The sequence below is a fragment of the Sapajus apella genome, unplaced genomic scaffold (genome assembly GCF_009761245.1).
Source record: "Sapajus apella isolate SASKATOON/1434 unplaced genomic scaffold, GSC_monkey_1.0 scaffold147, whole genome shotgun sequence".
NCBI classification, from domain to species: domain Eukaryota; kingdom Metazoa; phylum Chordata; class Mammalia; order Primates; family Cebidae; genus Sapajus; species Sapajus apella.
The window spans coordinates 352,943-368,581 of NW_022437087.1; the positions used below are offsets into that span (position 1 = coordinate 352,943).

The 15,639-nt window shown below is 45.1% G+C and overlaps 1 protein-coding gene across 4 annotated transcripts in view; it reads right to left on the minus strand.

The window, feature by feature from the left end:
- The window catches only part of ZNF592 (zinc finger protein 592), a 53,231-nt gene that overhangs the window by 14,455 nt on the left and 23,137 nt on the right, over nt 1-15,639 (minus strand). For all 4 annotated transcript variants that reach the window (XM_032264800.1, XM_032264803.1, XM_032264802.1 and 1 more), the window contains one exon: nt 4,202-6,440. In XM_032264800.1, the coding sequence (XP_032120691.1) occupies nt 4,202-6,421 (2,220 nt within the window). In that variant the 5' untranslated portion in view covers nt 6,422-6,440. The remainder of the gene's footprint in view (nt 1-4,201; nt 6,441-15,639) is intronic.

The window sequence follows — 15,639 nt, forward strand, 5'->3', positions numbered from 1 at the left end:
GATTCTCCTGCCTCAGCCTCCCGAGTAGCTGGGATTACAGACACACGCCACTACTGCCCAGCTAATGGTTTTTTTGTTTTGTTTTCTTTTGTTTTGTTTTTTTAGTAGAGACAGGGTTTCACCATGTTGGCCAGGCTGGTCCCGAACTCCTGACTTCAAATAAATGATCCACCCACCTCAGCCTTCCAAAGTGCTGGGCTTACAGGTGTAAGCCACTGCGCCTGGCCAGAAAAGAAGGAAATCTGGACACATGCTACAACATAGATGAACCTTGAGGACATGCTAAATGGAAAAGCCAGTCACAAAAGACAAATGCTGTGTGATTCCACTTGTATGAGATACCTAGAATATTCAAACTCCTAGAGACAGAAAACATAAGGGTGGTTGCCAGGGCTTGGGGAAGGAAGAGAAATGGGGACCTGTTTTTTGTTTGTTTGTTTGTTTTTAAATGAGTACTGGATTTCAGTTTTGTAACATGAAGAGTTCTGGAGACTGGTTTTACAACAATGAGTACCTAATGTTAACACTACTGAACTGTACACATCAAAATATTGTAATGGGAAATTTTATATTACATGTAATTTACCGCAATTTTTTAAAAAATAGAAGAGGGATTCCTAGAACACCAATTGAGATTGTCAGGGTATCAACTCACAACTCTGAGAACTGTTAATTAAATGGAACAAATTAATTATCCCAATTTTCAACATAAACTCTTTTTGAGAGTAACCAAATAGCTCTCATGGAAGCAAGAAAGATACTTTAGAAAGAAACAATAGAATTAGAAAAATATCCTTTGAAACTCAATAAAATTAGACTCAAGCAGCGATTGCTGATGAATAATTAGGTAAAAGTTGGGGAGCTTTACAATGAAGGGATCAAAATATCATCACCTAAATCCACTCTCATCAATTCAGCATCATTAAAAGTGAGACAATCAGGTGCTTTGTGCCTCCTTAAGTCATGAAACAGGAAGAATGCAGCACCCTCCACCCCCACCTCCATCAGAAATGACCTGAATCTAATCAAGTCTTTATTGCTAACTTCCAGTCTACAGAAAAAAATATGGGATATGGAGGAAAAAATTAATTGCATGAGGAAGTAATCAGTAAAACTCAAAGTAGTTCTGGAAAACTCAGGAAGCAATCAGTCAAACCCAGAATTGCTCGGGAAAATACTCAGAACACATGACCCAGTTTCTTCAACAAGTCAATGGCATGAAAAGGGGGTGCCCACTAGGATGGAGTGGGAAGAGGTACTCTTCCAGACTGAGCTATTTATGAAACATAAACAAATGTGATGTGTAGTCCCATGTTCAGATCCTGACTCAAAATAATTCCAACTGTAAAAAGACATTTTTTGACGTAATTGGAAAAATGTGAATGTGCACTTGTAGTAGGTAATATTAAGGGGCTGTTATTGTGTTGGGTGGAATGACAATATCCATCTGTGCCGACATCCTACCCCAACAACGTGGCTTGGAAAGCAAGAAGAAGGATGAAAGACTCCCTTGGTCACTGCAGAGGGAGGCATGGTCTGTTTAGGGACAGACTCCCAGGAAAAAGATGGAAGCCCAAACCCATGCTGTTCCCGCAGTCCCTGCTGTGGTATGGAGCCCAATCTATCTGTCTACCCCTTGCCCTGGACACATGGGCTGAAGCTAGATACTGTCCTGTGGAAAACCCAAGCCCAGCAACCACCAAGCCTAGTTTTTAATCCCAGAGCTCAGGGCTTTCCCTCAGACTCAGAAGCCACATAGCGTGGCATGAGATTTTGTGGGGGATTTGGAGCTAGCTGAGAGAGGCCCAACAGCCTCTGTGCACTCCCTCCCTTCCTGTCTGGGGTGCTCTTCTCCAGCTCCCACTAGGGCAGAATGACACAGACAGGATGTAGGATGAGAAGGGTGCCATGCCACCTGGGATCCTACACCCAGACCTCTGCCTACTCCAATTTTAGAAGATGCATAAGGAGGCCAGGTGCAGTGGCTCACACCTGTAATCCCAGCACTTTGGGAGGCCAAGGCGGGTGGATCACTTGAGGTCAGAAGTTCAAAACCAGCCTGGGGAAACATGGCAAAACCCTATCTCTACTAAAAATACAAAATTTAGCCAGGTGTGGTGGTACACACCTGTAGTCCCAACTATTTGGGAGGCTGAGGCAGGAGAATCACTTGAACGCAGGAGGCAGAAGTTGCAGTGAGCCAAGACTGTACCACTGCACTCCACACTAGGCAACAAAGCAAGATTCCATCTCAAAAAAAAAAAGACCCATAAGGAGCAGTGTGAAAAAATCCCAGGCCCAGGCAACAGACCTCCACTGCCAAGGGTCCTTATGGTCCCTTGACTCAGATAAAGTAAACCTAGGCCAACTCAACCATGCTGGGGCAGCAAGAACACTGAAGCCCCAGAGGAAGGGGACCAGAGTGACCACACGCTGTCTGATGCCTCAGAAGAAAAACACAAACTGAAACAGAGCAGAAGGAGATGAGTGGGATCTACAGTGGGATCCTATAGCAGCTCCTGGCCCCTTTGCGGGTGAGTCCTCTGCAGAAGCCCTACAGGCCCACCAAACTCAACCTCTGACCTCTACCCCTTCCCCAACATTCCCAAGACCAGCCTCAAGCATAACTTCCTGTTCCTCAAACCCACTCTGCACTCTCACATTCCTTTGCTCCCTATATTCAGAACACCCTTGCCCCTCCCACTCCTCCAAACTTATCCTTGCAAGCCCAATTTAAATGTCACCTCCACGCAGCACCTTCCTTATGCATGGAATCACCATGACTTAGTCCCTCTGAGGCCCTTGTGCAACAAGGTTTATAACCTTGGTTTAGCCCCAGTCTCAGTCTGCCATGTATTATAGCTGTTTGGGTGGTGATCACTGCCCTTGCTAATCCACTGTGAGCTCCTGGAGGTGAGACTCCCTTCTGCTGGCATCCCCTGCTTGGCATAGACCTCCCCGCCCATGCACAGCGGGCACTCAGGGAACACATGCAAAGCTCATCAGCTACCAACCCATGCACAGACCCCTGGCTGAACTGCAGCAAAAAGAGCTGTTTTGCTTTCCTCCCAGGCCTCTGTAGCACCGGCTGAGGGAAGCACCATGAGGGGTGGGTTTGGCTATGTCATGAAGAGAACCAACTTCTGCAGGCCTCCTTCTTCGGGGTAACCGCTAACATGTAACACAGACACAGCGGGTGCCAAAGGGTATTCTCAGCGCACAAGGCTTTTTTTTTTTTTAAACAAATCTCATCAAGCATAACCAAGAATCTAAACAACCAGATAAGCACAGTTGCTTTCCTGGAGTGGTGAGAACACAGTTGAAAGAAGGAGACTCCAAAAACCTCTGCCACAGGCTCCATGTATCTGTCCACCCTCCTCCCTTCTATCCCGGCCCTGCCACTGCCCGCACTGCAGTTTCCACAAAAGGACTCTGTAAAAACAGCTGTGTCACTGCAGGGTAGAACAACTTTTTAAAGACACAGTTCTTTGGCTGGGCACAGTGGCTCATGCCTGTAATCCCAGCACTCTGGGGGGCCGAGGTGGGCGGATCACTTCAGGCCAGGAGTTCAAGACCAGCCTAGGCAACATGGTGAAACCCTGTCTCTACTAAAAATGCAAAAATTAGCTAGAAGTGGTGGCACATGCCTGTAGTCCTAGCTATTCAGGCGGCTGAGGCAGGAGAATCACTTGAACTCTGTAGGTGGAGGTTATAGTGAGCCAAGATCCTGCCAGTGCACTCCAGCCTGGGCGACAGAGCAAGATTCCATCTCAAGAAAGAAAAAGACACAGTTCTTAGAGCAGACTGAGGTGCAGGGGCGGTGACTCACCTATGTCTGCCCCCAAGTTCCTTGGTCACACGCTAAGACTGTGCTGACACCTGCCAGAGACCAGAGGGAGATCATCCAGTAAACACTTATCTTAGGCCTGACACCGGGCCTTAACAGACCCTTCAAGGAGAAATTGAGTGGAACATGGGACATGTCCATAGATACACTTGCTAAATTAGGGTCTCACCTTAGTATGAGCAGGACACATGTTCCAACAAACACCAAGCACTAAATATTCAGGCAGACGTCCTCTTCTAACACTCTTAAGATTCCACCACTGCCCTCATATCAATAAGCCTTCCTCTCCATGCCCAGTCATGGAATCTGTATAAGCCAGGGGCCCGATACCCGTATCAGTGAGGGTCTGCTTACCAGCCCCTCTGTCTCCTCTGTTGTCCTCTGGAAATGTGCAGCCAGGACCATATAGTCCCGCATCTGCTTGTGACATTCAAGACACTTGATTGAGTACCGGATGAGCCTCACAGGGTCTGGGTAGAGCGGCAAGGCTGGAGGAGGGGGGCTGGCACTGCCCGAAGTGAGGCCATGTTTGGGAGAGGATGAAGGGGCTGGGGCTGCTGGTGCCGTGGAGTTCACAGGGGCCGACACAAACATTTGGTCCGCAGAGATGGGCTTCACCAGCAGCTGGGAACACTGCATGACGAGCCCCTTGCTCTTGTGGTCACGGGCGTGCCGGAGCAGGCTGCACTTGTTGAAGAAGAGCAGCGTCTTGGAGCACAGTGTGCACAGTACCTCAATGTGGACGCTCCGCCGGCCATAGTGCTGGCTCAGGCTCTTCTCTAAGGCAAATGCGTCTCCACACTCCAGGCAGCAGTATCCACTGGCCGGCACGTGGATCCTGCTGTCCGCAGGCGGGCTGAGATTTGGCGCATAGAGGGGCACGGGGTTGGAGCTGTGGAGGACCTTGTTGAAGACCTCTACAATCAGTGGGGCAGCCTTTTTCACCTGGTGGACCAGGGGCACCGACATTTGCGTAAGCTGTGGCTGACTCCGTCTTTGCGCTGAGGACTTGGCTGTCACTGATGCAGCAACACTGTGGGGGACGAGGTTCAGGTTGGCCAAGTGCACGGCTTTGGGCAGGAGGTTGGCAGGGGCCAGGGTAGAGGCCTGCAGTGCTGTATTCTGTTGTTTCTTGCCTGTCTGTGAGCCCAGGGCAGCCCCCTTTGGGACCCGGGTCCCAGAACTAGAGCAGGGAGATGAAGAGTCACTGGCCTTTGACATGCTCTCGTCCCCTTTCCTGTCCCCCTGGGGGCTCCCTGAATTTGTGCCTGCCTCAGGAAAGCGCTCTTCCACAGGCACCTCATCCCCTGGCACCTCACTTGGGGCCTCGGCAATGGCGCTCCCTAGAGGCGACCCAACAGGGGACTTACTTGGATCATCAGGATCTGGCAGGATCCTTGTGACAGTCCGTTTGATTTCCCCTGATGATGTCTTAATGGTTTTGATTCTCACTTTGGGAATTGCTGGTGGGGAGCTGGCAGCCACAGACGGTGAGCCTTTACTGCTGCTGTCACTACAGATGCTACGAGGGCTGTCGGATGGCTTGATACTTTTTCTAGTGGCCTCCAGAGGGCTCCGGGGACTCTTTGGTGACTTAGGCATTTTGGGGCTACCTTTAGAACCCTCTCTAGTGGGCCCTGAGGGATCCTTTGTGTGGCCAGGCTGATCCTCCTTAGTGACACTAGCTACTCTTTTGGCCTGCAAGGCCACCAAAGCTGCCACACAAGAGGACAGCTTGGAATGAGCTGGCTTTAGACGCTGCCTAGGGGGGACTGATGAGCAGGTACCAAGCTCCCGGGCAAGCCCCTTGGACTCTCCGATACTGTTGCTAGGATTGCTGTTGAACTCCAAAGCTTCCCCAAAGAATCGAGTGGTATCCAGATCTTTGTGAGGTTCCACTGCCTTCTGCCCACCTCGCTCGTGTTCCTGCTGGCTCTCCAAGGGCAGGGGTTCTGGTTTGGGTTCTTTCTTACAAAAGTGATCAAACATATGTAGCTCTGGGACCGGAAACTTAGCCAGAGCCTCCAGGACTGGGCCCCCCACAGCCCCGCACCCAAGAGGGGATGAGAAATAACTGTCAGAGTGTTTGGGCTTTATCCCAAATCCGTTATCTTTGATGGAATCTTCAGGCTCTGGGCTGGAGATTGGACTGAACTGATTGAAGGTGGGTAATGGCTCTGACTTGGGAGGCTCCAGTTTGCCAGGGAAACTCCTGGCACTGTCTCCATTCATAAAAGTAGAATCAAATTTCCCACAGTTGTGGGGATCTGGAGGCAGATCTGAACCCCGGAATCCATTGTGTAGGAGGCTGGGAGTAATGTGGTCTTTCTCCGCTTCAAACGACTCCTGGCGGCTGGTGTTCTTGACAATGACACTCACGGCCGGCACATCAGGGGCTGATCCTGAGTGAGACAAGGACACACTTTCATCCATACAAATGCCTGGGGGCTTGAGGGGACTCTCATTCTCCTCACTGGGTGTCTGGATGGCCTCCTTGGCATCAAGGCTGGTGGGGTCTGGGATGTCAAAGGCAGCCAGAAGGTCATCAAAATCTGGGGTTTTCATATCCCCCATGGCTGGATGCTGGAAAGGGCTGTAACAGAAACAGAGAACAAAATCAGTGACCACCACGGTCCCACTGGACCATCGTCACTATACGCTCATCAAACTAAGGCACATACAGTCAGGACATGCATGCTGAACCCCACATACTATGACAGGAAGCCACACACCTCAGTTTTACCCCAACAGGTTTCTAAAATGCTCGAGAGGTCGGGACAGAGATGGAAAGAGTAGTGAGATGTAGCAACAAGCCTGCCTGGCAGTTCTCAAACCTCAGTACCTGGAAATTGATGGCTGGTTACGTAGCCACAAAGAGTACACTCCTACCATAGTCCCTCGGCTTCTCCGGGAACATCATCCCTCCATGATCATGTGTACTAGCAAAAAGCCACTCAGCACTTCATCCTTTAGAGAACGACTGATTCATACATGAAGCCTGGCTATAACTTCCTCTGCTAATTTATTCTTAGTAATTACTCACTAACTTTACATAACTTTGGGTTTTTTGCTGCATAAATTCAGTCAAATCCAAGACGCTTTGCTATTTGTGCTGTTTCATGAATAAACTCTAAAAAATTATGTCATCCATAGGTATTTCTTCTCTGTTCAGCAGACATACTTGATTCCTTTTTACCCTAAAACTGTTATCAGTTGGTGAATGCTCCTCCATTAAACCTGAGCAGCAGAGTGACTTGCAAAGCACCAACAGTTATCAAATTGGCCAGCTGACAGTTTGAGTAAAGCCTAAATTCTATTTTGACTTAATATAAAAAGAATAGAATAATAATTCTATTTTAACTTCATGCACCTATTTCCTTCATGATCTGGGGAAGCAGAGCTATAGAACTACCTCAACAGAGGAGACACAAGGCCCTGGAGAGACCTTCCATCAGGAAATTCTTATAAAACTCACACTTAAGATGAAACATGAAACTGGCTGGCTCAAACCTGCTTGGAGGGAGAAGAAAAACCTTACCATCTCCCTTTAAATCCTGCATCTGCTTCAGCATTCCAGAGCCTTACTGGCTTTTGTGTTTCTTACGTCATGTTTATGCTGAAAACCTTTCTGGATGCAGATTGGCACAATTCGTTTAGAAAGCAGTATCGTAGCTTCACAGAATCAGAAAAGTGGCAAACCATAAGTTCAGGAACCCCACTTCTAGAAATTTGTCCTAAGAACAAAAATTCCCAAAAACTATAGGCAAAGTTACGTTACAACATTATTTAAAAAGCACAAAAGAGAAATATACACACAAAAAGAATTTAAATGTCTAAGACCAAGGAATAAATACTTGATAGACTAATATGCAGTCATTAAAAATTCTCATTGTGGGCTGGGCACAGTGGCTCATGCCTGTAATCCCAGCACTTTGAAAGGCCAAGACAGGCAGATCACTTAAAGTCAGGAGTTAGAGACCAGCCTGGCCAACACGGTGAAACCCTGTCTCTACTATAAAAAAAACTAGCCAGGCGTGGTGGTGGCTGCCTGTAATCCCAACTACTCCAGGGACTGAGGCAGGAGAGTCGCTTGAACTCAGGAGGCAGAGGTTGCCATGAGCCAAGGTTGCACCACTGCACTCCAGCCTGGACTACAGAGTGAGACTCCATCTCTAAACAAACAAACAAACATTAGGAAATCTACATAGCAACAAGGAAAATTACGTATAACGTCAAGTTTAAAAACGCTAATACAAAAATAGTGTCAGACTACAACAATGTAAAACTATGCATGCATTTGAGCCAAGATTAAAAGAAAAATGAAAATGATTATGCAGAGTAGTGGAATTACTATTGGGTTATTTTTTCAAAACTTTTTTAGGGAGCTGATAGATTGCGTTTATAATGTTTAAAGGGAAAAGCAACAACAAAAACCCACTCACAACCACAAGGGCAGCAGGTGGCAACACAAGAGGTATATCTCTTACCACCCCATGGGATCAACAGGTTTCCAGGTGTGGTTTCTTGCCCCGCTTCCAACTCTCAGCAAAACACATCTGCCTGCATTTTCACAGAAAATGAAAACTACACTCCCTCTCATTGGGAAGATATCTTTATGGTAATAATAAAGTGCAATACCAATTACCTAAACATGGGCTGGCAGAATACCCCACTGGAGTGAGATACAAAGTTTTAAACAGAACAAATGTTTGTCCCCTGGAATAGGAGGTGTTGGAACCCATAAACAAGAGGAACATACTGGATGTCACTGAAAGCAGTGGGCACTCAATACCAAGTGACCTACTATGCAGGGGAATCATAACTATAAGGAAACACCTGCATGATATTTGCTTTATAAGCTTCTTTCTTTTTTTTTTTTTTGTTCTTTCTTTCTTATAAATGTCTAGGAAAGGCCAGGTGCAGTGCTCACTCCTGTAATCCCAGCACATTGGGAGGCTGGAGCAGGTGGATCACCTGAGGTCAGGAGTTCAAGACCAGCCTGGTCAACATGGTGAAATCCCATATCTACTAAAAATACAAAAAGTAGTTGGGTGTGGTGGCACACACCTGTAAGTCCCAGCTACTAGGGAGGCTGAGGCAGAAGAATCACTTGTACCCAGGAAGAGGAGGTTGCAGTGAGCTGACATTTCACCACTGTACTCCAGCCACTGCACCCCAGCCTGGGCAATGGAGTAAGACTCCATCTCCAAAAAAAAAAAAAAAGCCTAGGAAAAAAAGATTCAGGGGAAAGGGCAAAATAGAAATCCCAAGTCTCATTAAGGAGCTGGAAAAAGTAAGTGGGAGAAGAGGAGAAGAAGTTGATTGTGTGTATAAGGATTAGCTGGGAGCCTGCTATAGTCTAACATGAAGTTGCAGCGGCTTGAAGCAGAGGAAGATTACATCAGAGGTAAAGCTCTCCTCACAGAGAAATCTCAGGAAGTGACAGAGAATGATCAGAGGTAAAGTAAATATCTTTTGCTGGAAAATCAGAGCTAGTAAATGGTGTGACAGCTCAATATCAGCAGCAGAAAAAACCTTTTATAGAGATTTTAGGTTGGGCACAGTAGCTCACGCCTGTAATCTTAGCACTCTGGGAGGCCAAGGGAGGAGGATCACTTGAGCCCAGGAGTTCAAGACTAGCTTGGGCAACATAGTGAGACTCTGTCTCTATTTTTAAAAAGAATAAAACAAATTAATAATAATAATAATAATAAATGTTTTAAATGCCAAAGCTGAAAGCCTTTAAAAGCCAAAGATGACATCCTTTTTTCTATTTAGCCCCAGTAAGAAAAACCAAAAACAGCAGCAATCAATAACTGTGAATAAGGTACTCCATTGTGCACCTACATGTTTATATTTACTTGAACCTTGCTCTAAAGCATCACATTGTTTTTAGATAGAAATTAATCAAAATGTATCCTGTTATAAAAGCAAAAGAAGAAACTGTAAAGAAAAAGACAACCAATAAAAAAGTTCTATTTATCAAAACCTGCCAGCACAAATAAAAAGGCAAACAACAAATCAAAAGGAACATTTGCAACATATAGTTATTATCATTAATATCTTAATTAAAACATAAAAAGCCCTTACAGGGGGACCTCCTCTTTTGGCTTTGGAGCCCCCAATCCCTCTGTCTCTGTACAAGGGAGCATCTTCCTTCTGTCTTCCCCCTTCCTTCTTGACTACTAAACTCTAGGCTCCTTAAAACCAAAAAAAAAAAAAAAAAAAAAGCCCTTATAATAAGTAAAAGATAAGCAACCCATTAGAAAAATGAGTGAGGGTGAAGAGCAGACAATTAAAACAAGAAACGCGCCGGGCGCGGTGGCTCAAGCCTGTAATCCCAGCACTTTGGGAGGCCGAGGCGGGTGGATCACCAGGTCAAGAGATCGAGACCATCCTGGTCAACATGGTGAAACCCCGTCTCTACTAAAAATACAAAAAATTAGCTGGGCATGGTGGTGCGTGCCTGTAATCCCAGCTACTCAGGAGGCTGAGGCAGGAGAATTGCCTGAACCCGGGGGGCAGAGGTTGCGGTGAGCCGAGATCGCGCCATTGCACTCCAGCCTGGGTAACAAGAGCGAAACTCCGTCTCAAGAAAAAAAAAAAAAAAAAAAAAACAAACAAGAAACGCAAATGGACAGATCAGAAAAAATACTCCAGAATGGAGTTAGGTTAGAAGAATATTCCAAATGTCAGAAGTATCTCAACAGATGAAATTATTTTCCCTTTTATCTTCATTTTAAAATTATTCAAACTATTTGTTTCAAATTGTATTACTTATGTAACTTTATTAAATTATGTTTTTAGCACTTTGGTGAAAGGCCAAGGTGGGATGATCACTTGAACCTGGGGTTCAAGACCAGCCTAGGCAACATAGTGAGACCCCGTCTCTTTTTTTCTTTTCTTTTTTTGAGACGGAGTCTCGCTCTGTCGCCGAGGCTAGAGTGCAGTGGCATGATCTCAGCTCACTGCAACCTCTGCCTCTGAGGTTCAAACAATTCTGCCTCAGCCTCCAAAGCAGTTGGGTCTAAAAGCACAAGCCACTATGTCAGACTAATTTTTATATTTTTAGTAGAGACAGGATTTCGCCATGTTGGCTAGGCTAGTCTCAAACTCCTGACCTCAAGTGATCCACCCACCTTGGCCTCCCAAAGTGCTGGGATTACAGGTGTGAGTAACCAGGCCCAGCCCCTCTTTTTTTTGTAATGTAAAAAATGTTTTAATTATATTTTTAATATACAAAAGAAAAAAAATAGAAGGATCTAGGCAGGCCATAAAGTTTGAGGAGCTTCTTACAAAAAGACTCTAAAAATAACATAACATTCATTTTTTTTTTTTTTAAACAGAGTCTGGTTCTGGTCACCCAGGCTGGAATGCAGTGGCACGATCTTGGCTCACTGCAACCTCCCCCTCCCAGGTTCAAGCAATTCCAGTGCTTTAGCCTCCTGAGTAGCTGGGATTACAGATGTGTACCATCACACCTGGCTAATTTTTTTTATCTTTAGTAGAGATGGGGTTTCCCCATGTTGGCCAAGCTGGTCTCAAACTCCTGGCCTCATGTGATCCACCTGCCTCAGCCTCCCAAAGTACTGGGATTACAGGCGTGAGCCACTGCACCCAGCCAAAATCATTAATATAAAATTCTTAAAGCACATCTGGCATGACTCACCAGGGGAATGCTAGCTAGAAAATCAAAAGAGTAACTTACTTAAAATAAAAGGTATATTCAAAATAAGAACTTCAGCTTACACCAGTGTCTGTAACCTGTCGAAAGCAGCAAGCCAAAATTGAGAAGAGCAAACCACAGGCAGCTGCCTACCTTGTGTGGGGCAGTCACTCAGGGACCAGAGCCACATCCGTGAACACCAGCCCAGAAACCATGGCCTGGCCTACAGAGCCTTTGGCAGAGGCTCACACTGAAGCATCTGAAAGAGCTAGATAGATCCAGACCTGGTGAGCTCACTGAGTGATCCAGAGTAGCCTAATCAACAGGCAAGGCAGGATAACTGGTTCAGTGGCCTAGGCTGGGAGTAAATTTCACTCAAAGGAGAGAAAGTAGAATTATGCAACAATATGAACAGCCCCCTTGTGGGTAAAGAACAACTCCAAGACTGGCAGATTGACCACTATACCCTCTCTCAGAATAAGTTTCTACCTAGGGAAGATCTGGAAATATTTTTTAAAGACAAACATAAATTCCTATTATTTATTACAGAGTCTACTAATTTACCCAGGAAATTTTACCAAACATTTAAGTAAATATATCAACTAGATTTGGGTAGGGAGCATCTTAGTTTTGAAAGAGCCCCAGCATGCCTAATCACCCTATTAGAATTACTGAGGGTACAAAAAACATATATATATACGATTCAGCCAGGCGTAGTGGCTCATGCCTATAATCCCAGCTCTTTGGGAGGCCAAGGTGGGCAGATCTCTTGAAGTCAGGAGTTCGGGACCAGCCTGGTAAACATAGCGAAACCCCATCTTTACTAAAAATACAAAAATTAGCAGGGCCTGGTGGTGCACACCTGTAATCCCAGCTACTCAGGAGGCTGATACAGAAGAAACTCTTGAATCTGGGAGGTGGAGGTTGCAGTGGGCTGAGACCACATCAGTGCACTCCAGCCTGGGTGACAGAGCAAGACTCTGTCTCAAAAAAAACCACAAACAGTATGACTGGCTGGGTGCAGTGGCTCTTGACTGTAATCCCAGCACTTTGGGAGGTCAAGGCAGGCTTGAGGTCAGGAATTCAAGACCAACCTGGCCAACGTGATGAAACCCATCTCTACCAAAAATATATAAATTAGCCGGGTGTGGTTGGGTGCTTCTGTAGTCCCAGCTACTCGGGAGGCTGAGGCAGGAGAATCGCTTGAACCCAGGAGGCAGAGGTTGCAGTGAGCCGAGATTGCACCATTGCACTCCAGCCTGGGCGACAGAGCAAGACCCTCTCTTGGGAAAAAAACAAACAAAAACACAGTGGCCAGGCGCGGTGCTCATGCCTATAATCCCAACACTTTGGAAGGCTAAGGCAGGTGGATCACCTGAGGTCAGGAGTTCAAGACCAGCCTGACCAACATGGCAAAAACACTGTCTCTACTAAAATAATACAAAAATTAGCTGGACATGCCTATTATCTCAGCTACTTGGGAGGCTGTGGCAGGAGAATTGCTTGAACTGGGAGGCGGAGGTTACAGTGAGCTGAGATTGTACCACTGCACTCCAGCCCGAGCAACAGAGTGAGGACTCTGTCTCAGAAAACAAAATACAGTATGATTATATATAATTATGGTAGAACTAGTAGACTAGCAGACAGAGTTTCTACAGACTAAATGCTAAAATCCCACCAAAAAACAAAAAGAACAAAATAACAACAAAAACAAAAACAGAATTAAAATAACTTCCACAAAACTTGGGTGAATGTTTGTTGTCTGTATCTGTATGCATGTCTTCGTGTAATTCTCATTTATGGGGAAATATAAACAGTGAAGTTATTAGCCCATTGACTAGTTTTGGACTAGAGCTTTATGCTTTCATAAATTACCTAGAATGGTGGTTTCTAACCCATAAGGGAACCCAGCTTCATATCCAAATATGTGTTCTCAAGAACCAGCCATTAGACACACCACTACTGAATAAGGACTCATGAAAAATTTATTTCAAAACAGAAGTCTTCAGAATTATATATAACTCATTAATGCTTTGGGACCCAATAATCTAGCAGAAGAATATTAGGCTGTAAGCTTCATGAAGGAAGAGGCTTATCTACCTCATTTGTCACTGCATTCTCCATTAGGTATTCAATAAATATTTGTAGAACCAATAAAGTAAAGCCTTCAAGTTTGCAAATGGTCATAAAGCTGTTCCTAATCAAAATGCAAAATTAAAAGACAAGTTCTCACGAGGCTGTATAACTAGGCAAAATTATAGCAAGTGACCATCAGTGAAGGCAAATGTGAAGGAACATTTAGGGAAAAGCAATACCAATTATACTTTTAGGATAATGGATTCTAAGCTACACTGTTCAATCAGCTTAGACTGTTCCCTTAAGATACCACATTGCATGTTTCATCACAAAAGGCCCAGAAAATGCTAGGCATTATCAGAATACTCCAAGCAAATTAGAACTTGTGATCCTGTCCTTATTCAAAACCACTCTGCGTCCACAGCTACATATGCTGTGCAGTTTTGGTTCCCTATACCCCAAGAAAAACATACCAGAGTTGGAAGAGGTCCTGAGAAATGAGATTAAAGTTATAAAGTAAATGAAAGGGCTTTCTAATGAGAGCCTAAAAACTAGAGCTCTATTTTTTTTTTTCTGGTGAGATGAAAATTTAGGGGGAAGGGGAAAGCATAACTATATTATCAATTTGTTCACCAAACCTCATAATACTAGAGAGAAGAGGGCAGTATTTTGAAGTTTGAAATAAAAGATGCATTGGGCTTGGACATTCCCAGGGTGCTCTGTAGATCTTCACTCCTGGATGGGGACAAGGCAGGGCCCCTCTCTGAACTGACCTTCTGATTTGGAGAATTAAACCCCTGGTGGGTGGTGACTTGTTAAAAAAAGAAATAAAAGATGTAGACAAAAGATGATTTTTATCTGTAGTCAGAAAATACCCTGAATTATCACCAGTAAAACATATATATAAATGTAGTAACATTCACATATTCAAATCTAAAACTAAAAAAGGCTCTGAGGAACTAAGAACAAGGACTTAACGTTGAACCCATAAGCTTTTTTCCCCTCTGCATCAAAGCCTTCAGATTTCAAGTAACATTAAACTTTGTCATCTGTTACCTCAGCAACGCTAAGTTCAGAAACAGTGATTAACAAAAGTTCAGTAACAGGGCATTGAGGCGACAGAGGCACTCCAAAAAGCATTAAGGAAAATCTGATCTCTAGTCAATATATTCTGTTTAATAAGACAAGGAAGCAAATAAAATGTTACAGACTTATAAAATGAGAGTGAAAGGCAGCATGATTCAAAGAACATTGAACTGAGAGACAAAAAAACAAAGTTTTCTTGAATTTGCCATTGTTCTTTGTATTAGGACTGGAAGGAAGGATGGATGAATGTTTTACGACCTGTGGGTGAACTCTCAACCCTGCTCTCCCACATTATTGACTATGGCTTAAACACTGATGTTATCTGTGTTGCATTATTGCTGATAATTGTTAAGAGTTTTTATTTATTTGTTTGTTTGCTCTGAGACAGGGTCTCACTCTGTCACCCAGGCTGGAGTGCAATGGTGTGATCATAGCTTACTTCCGCCTCCACCTCCTGGGTTCAAGCGATCCTCTCACCTCAGGCTCCTGAGTAGTTGGGACCGCAGGCATGCACCACCATGCCCAGCCAGGTTTTTTACTTTTGTAGAGACAGGGTCCCCCTATGTTGTACCAGGAATGGAAGCAGACAAGGGGACAGTCAGAATGAGCAAACAAGCTCGAGAGTAAGCGGCTGCTCCCAAGAGGTGAGGAGCCCCTGCCTGAGCTTGGGCAGGAACATGAATCAGAGAGACACTTGGGTAGAGAAGGGAACTCAGTGAAACTTCAGTAGGATCAGAGGAAACAGAAAAAAGAGCTTCATGTTCCTGGACCCAGAACAAAGCCCCAGATTGGGAATGGTAGAGCTATGTGACCACAAAGAATTGGCTTTCACTCCTATGCTATCAACAATTACTTGTGTGGGCCGGGCGCGGTGGCTCAAGCCTGTAATCCCAGCACTTTGGGAGGCCGAGGCGGGTGGATCACGAGGTCAAGAGATCGAGACCATCCTGGTCAACATGGTGAA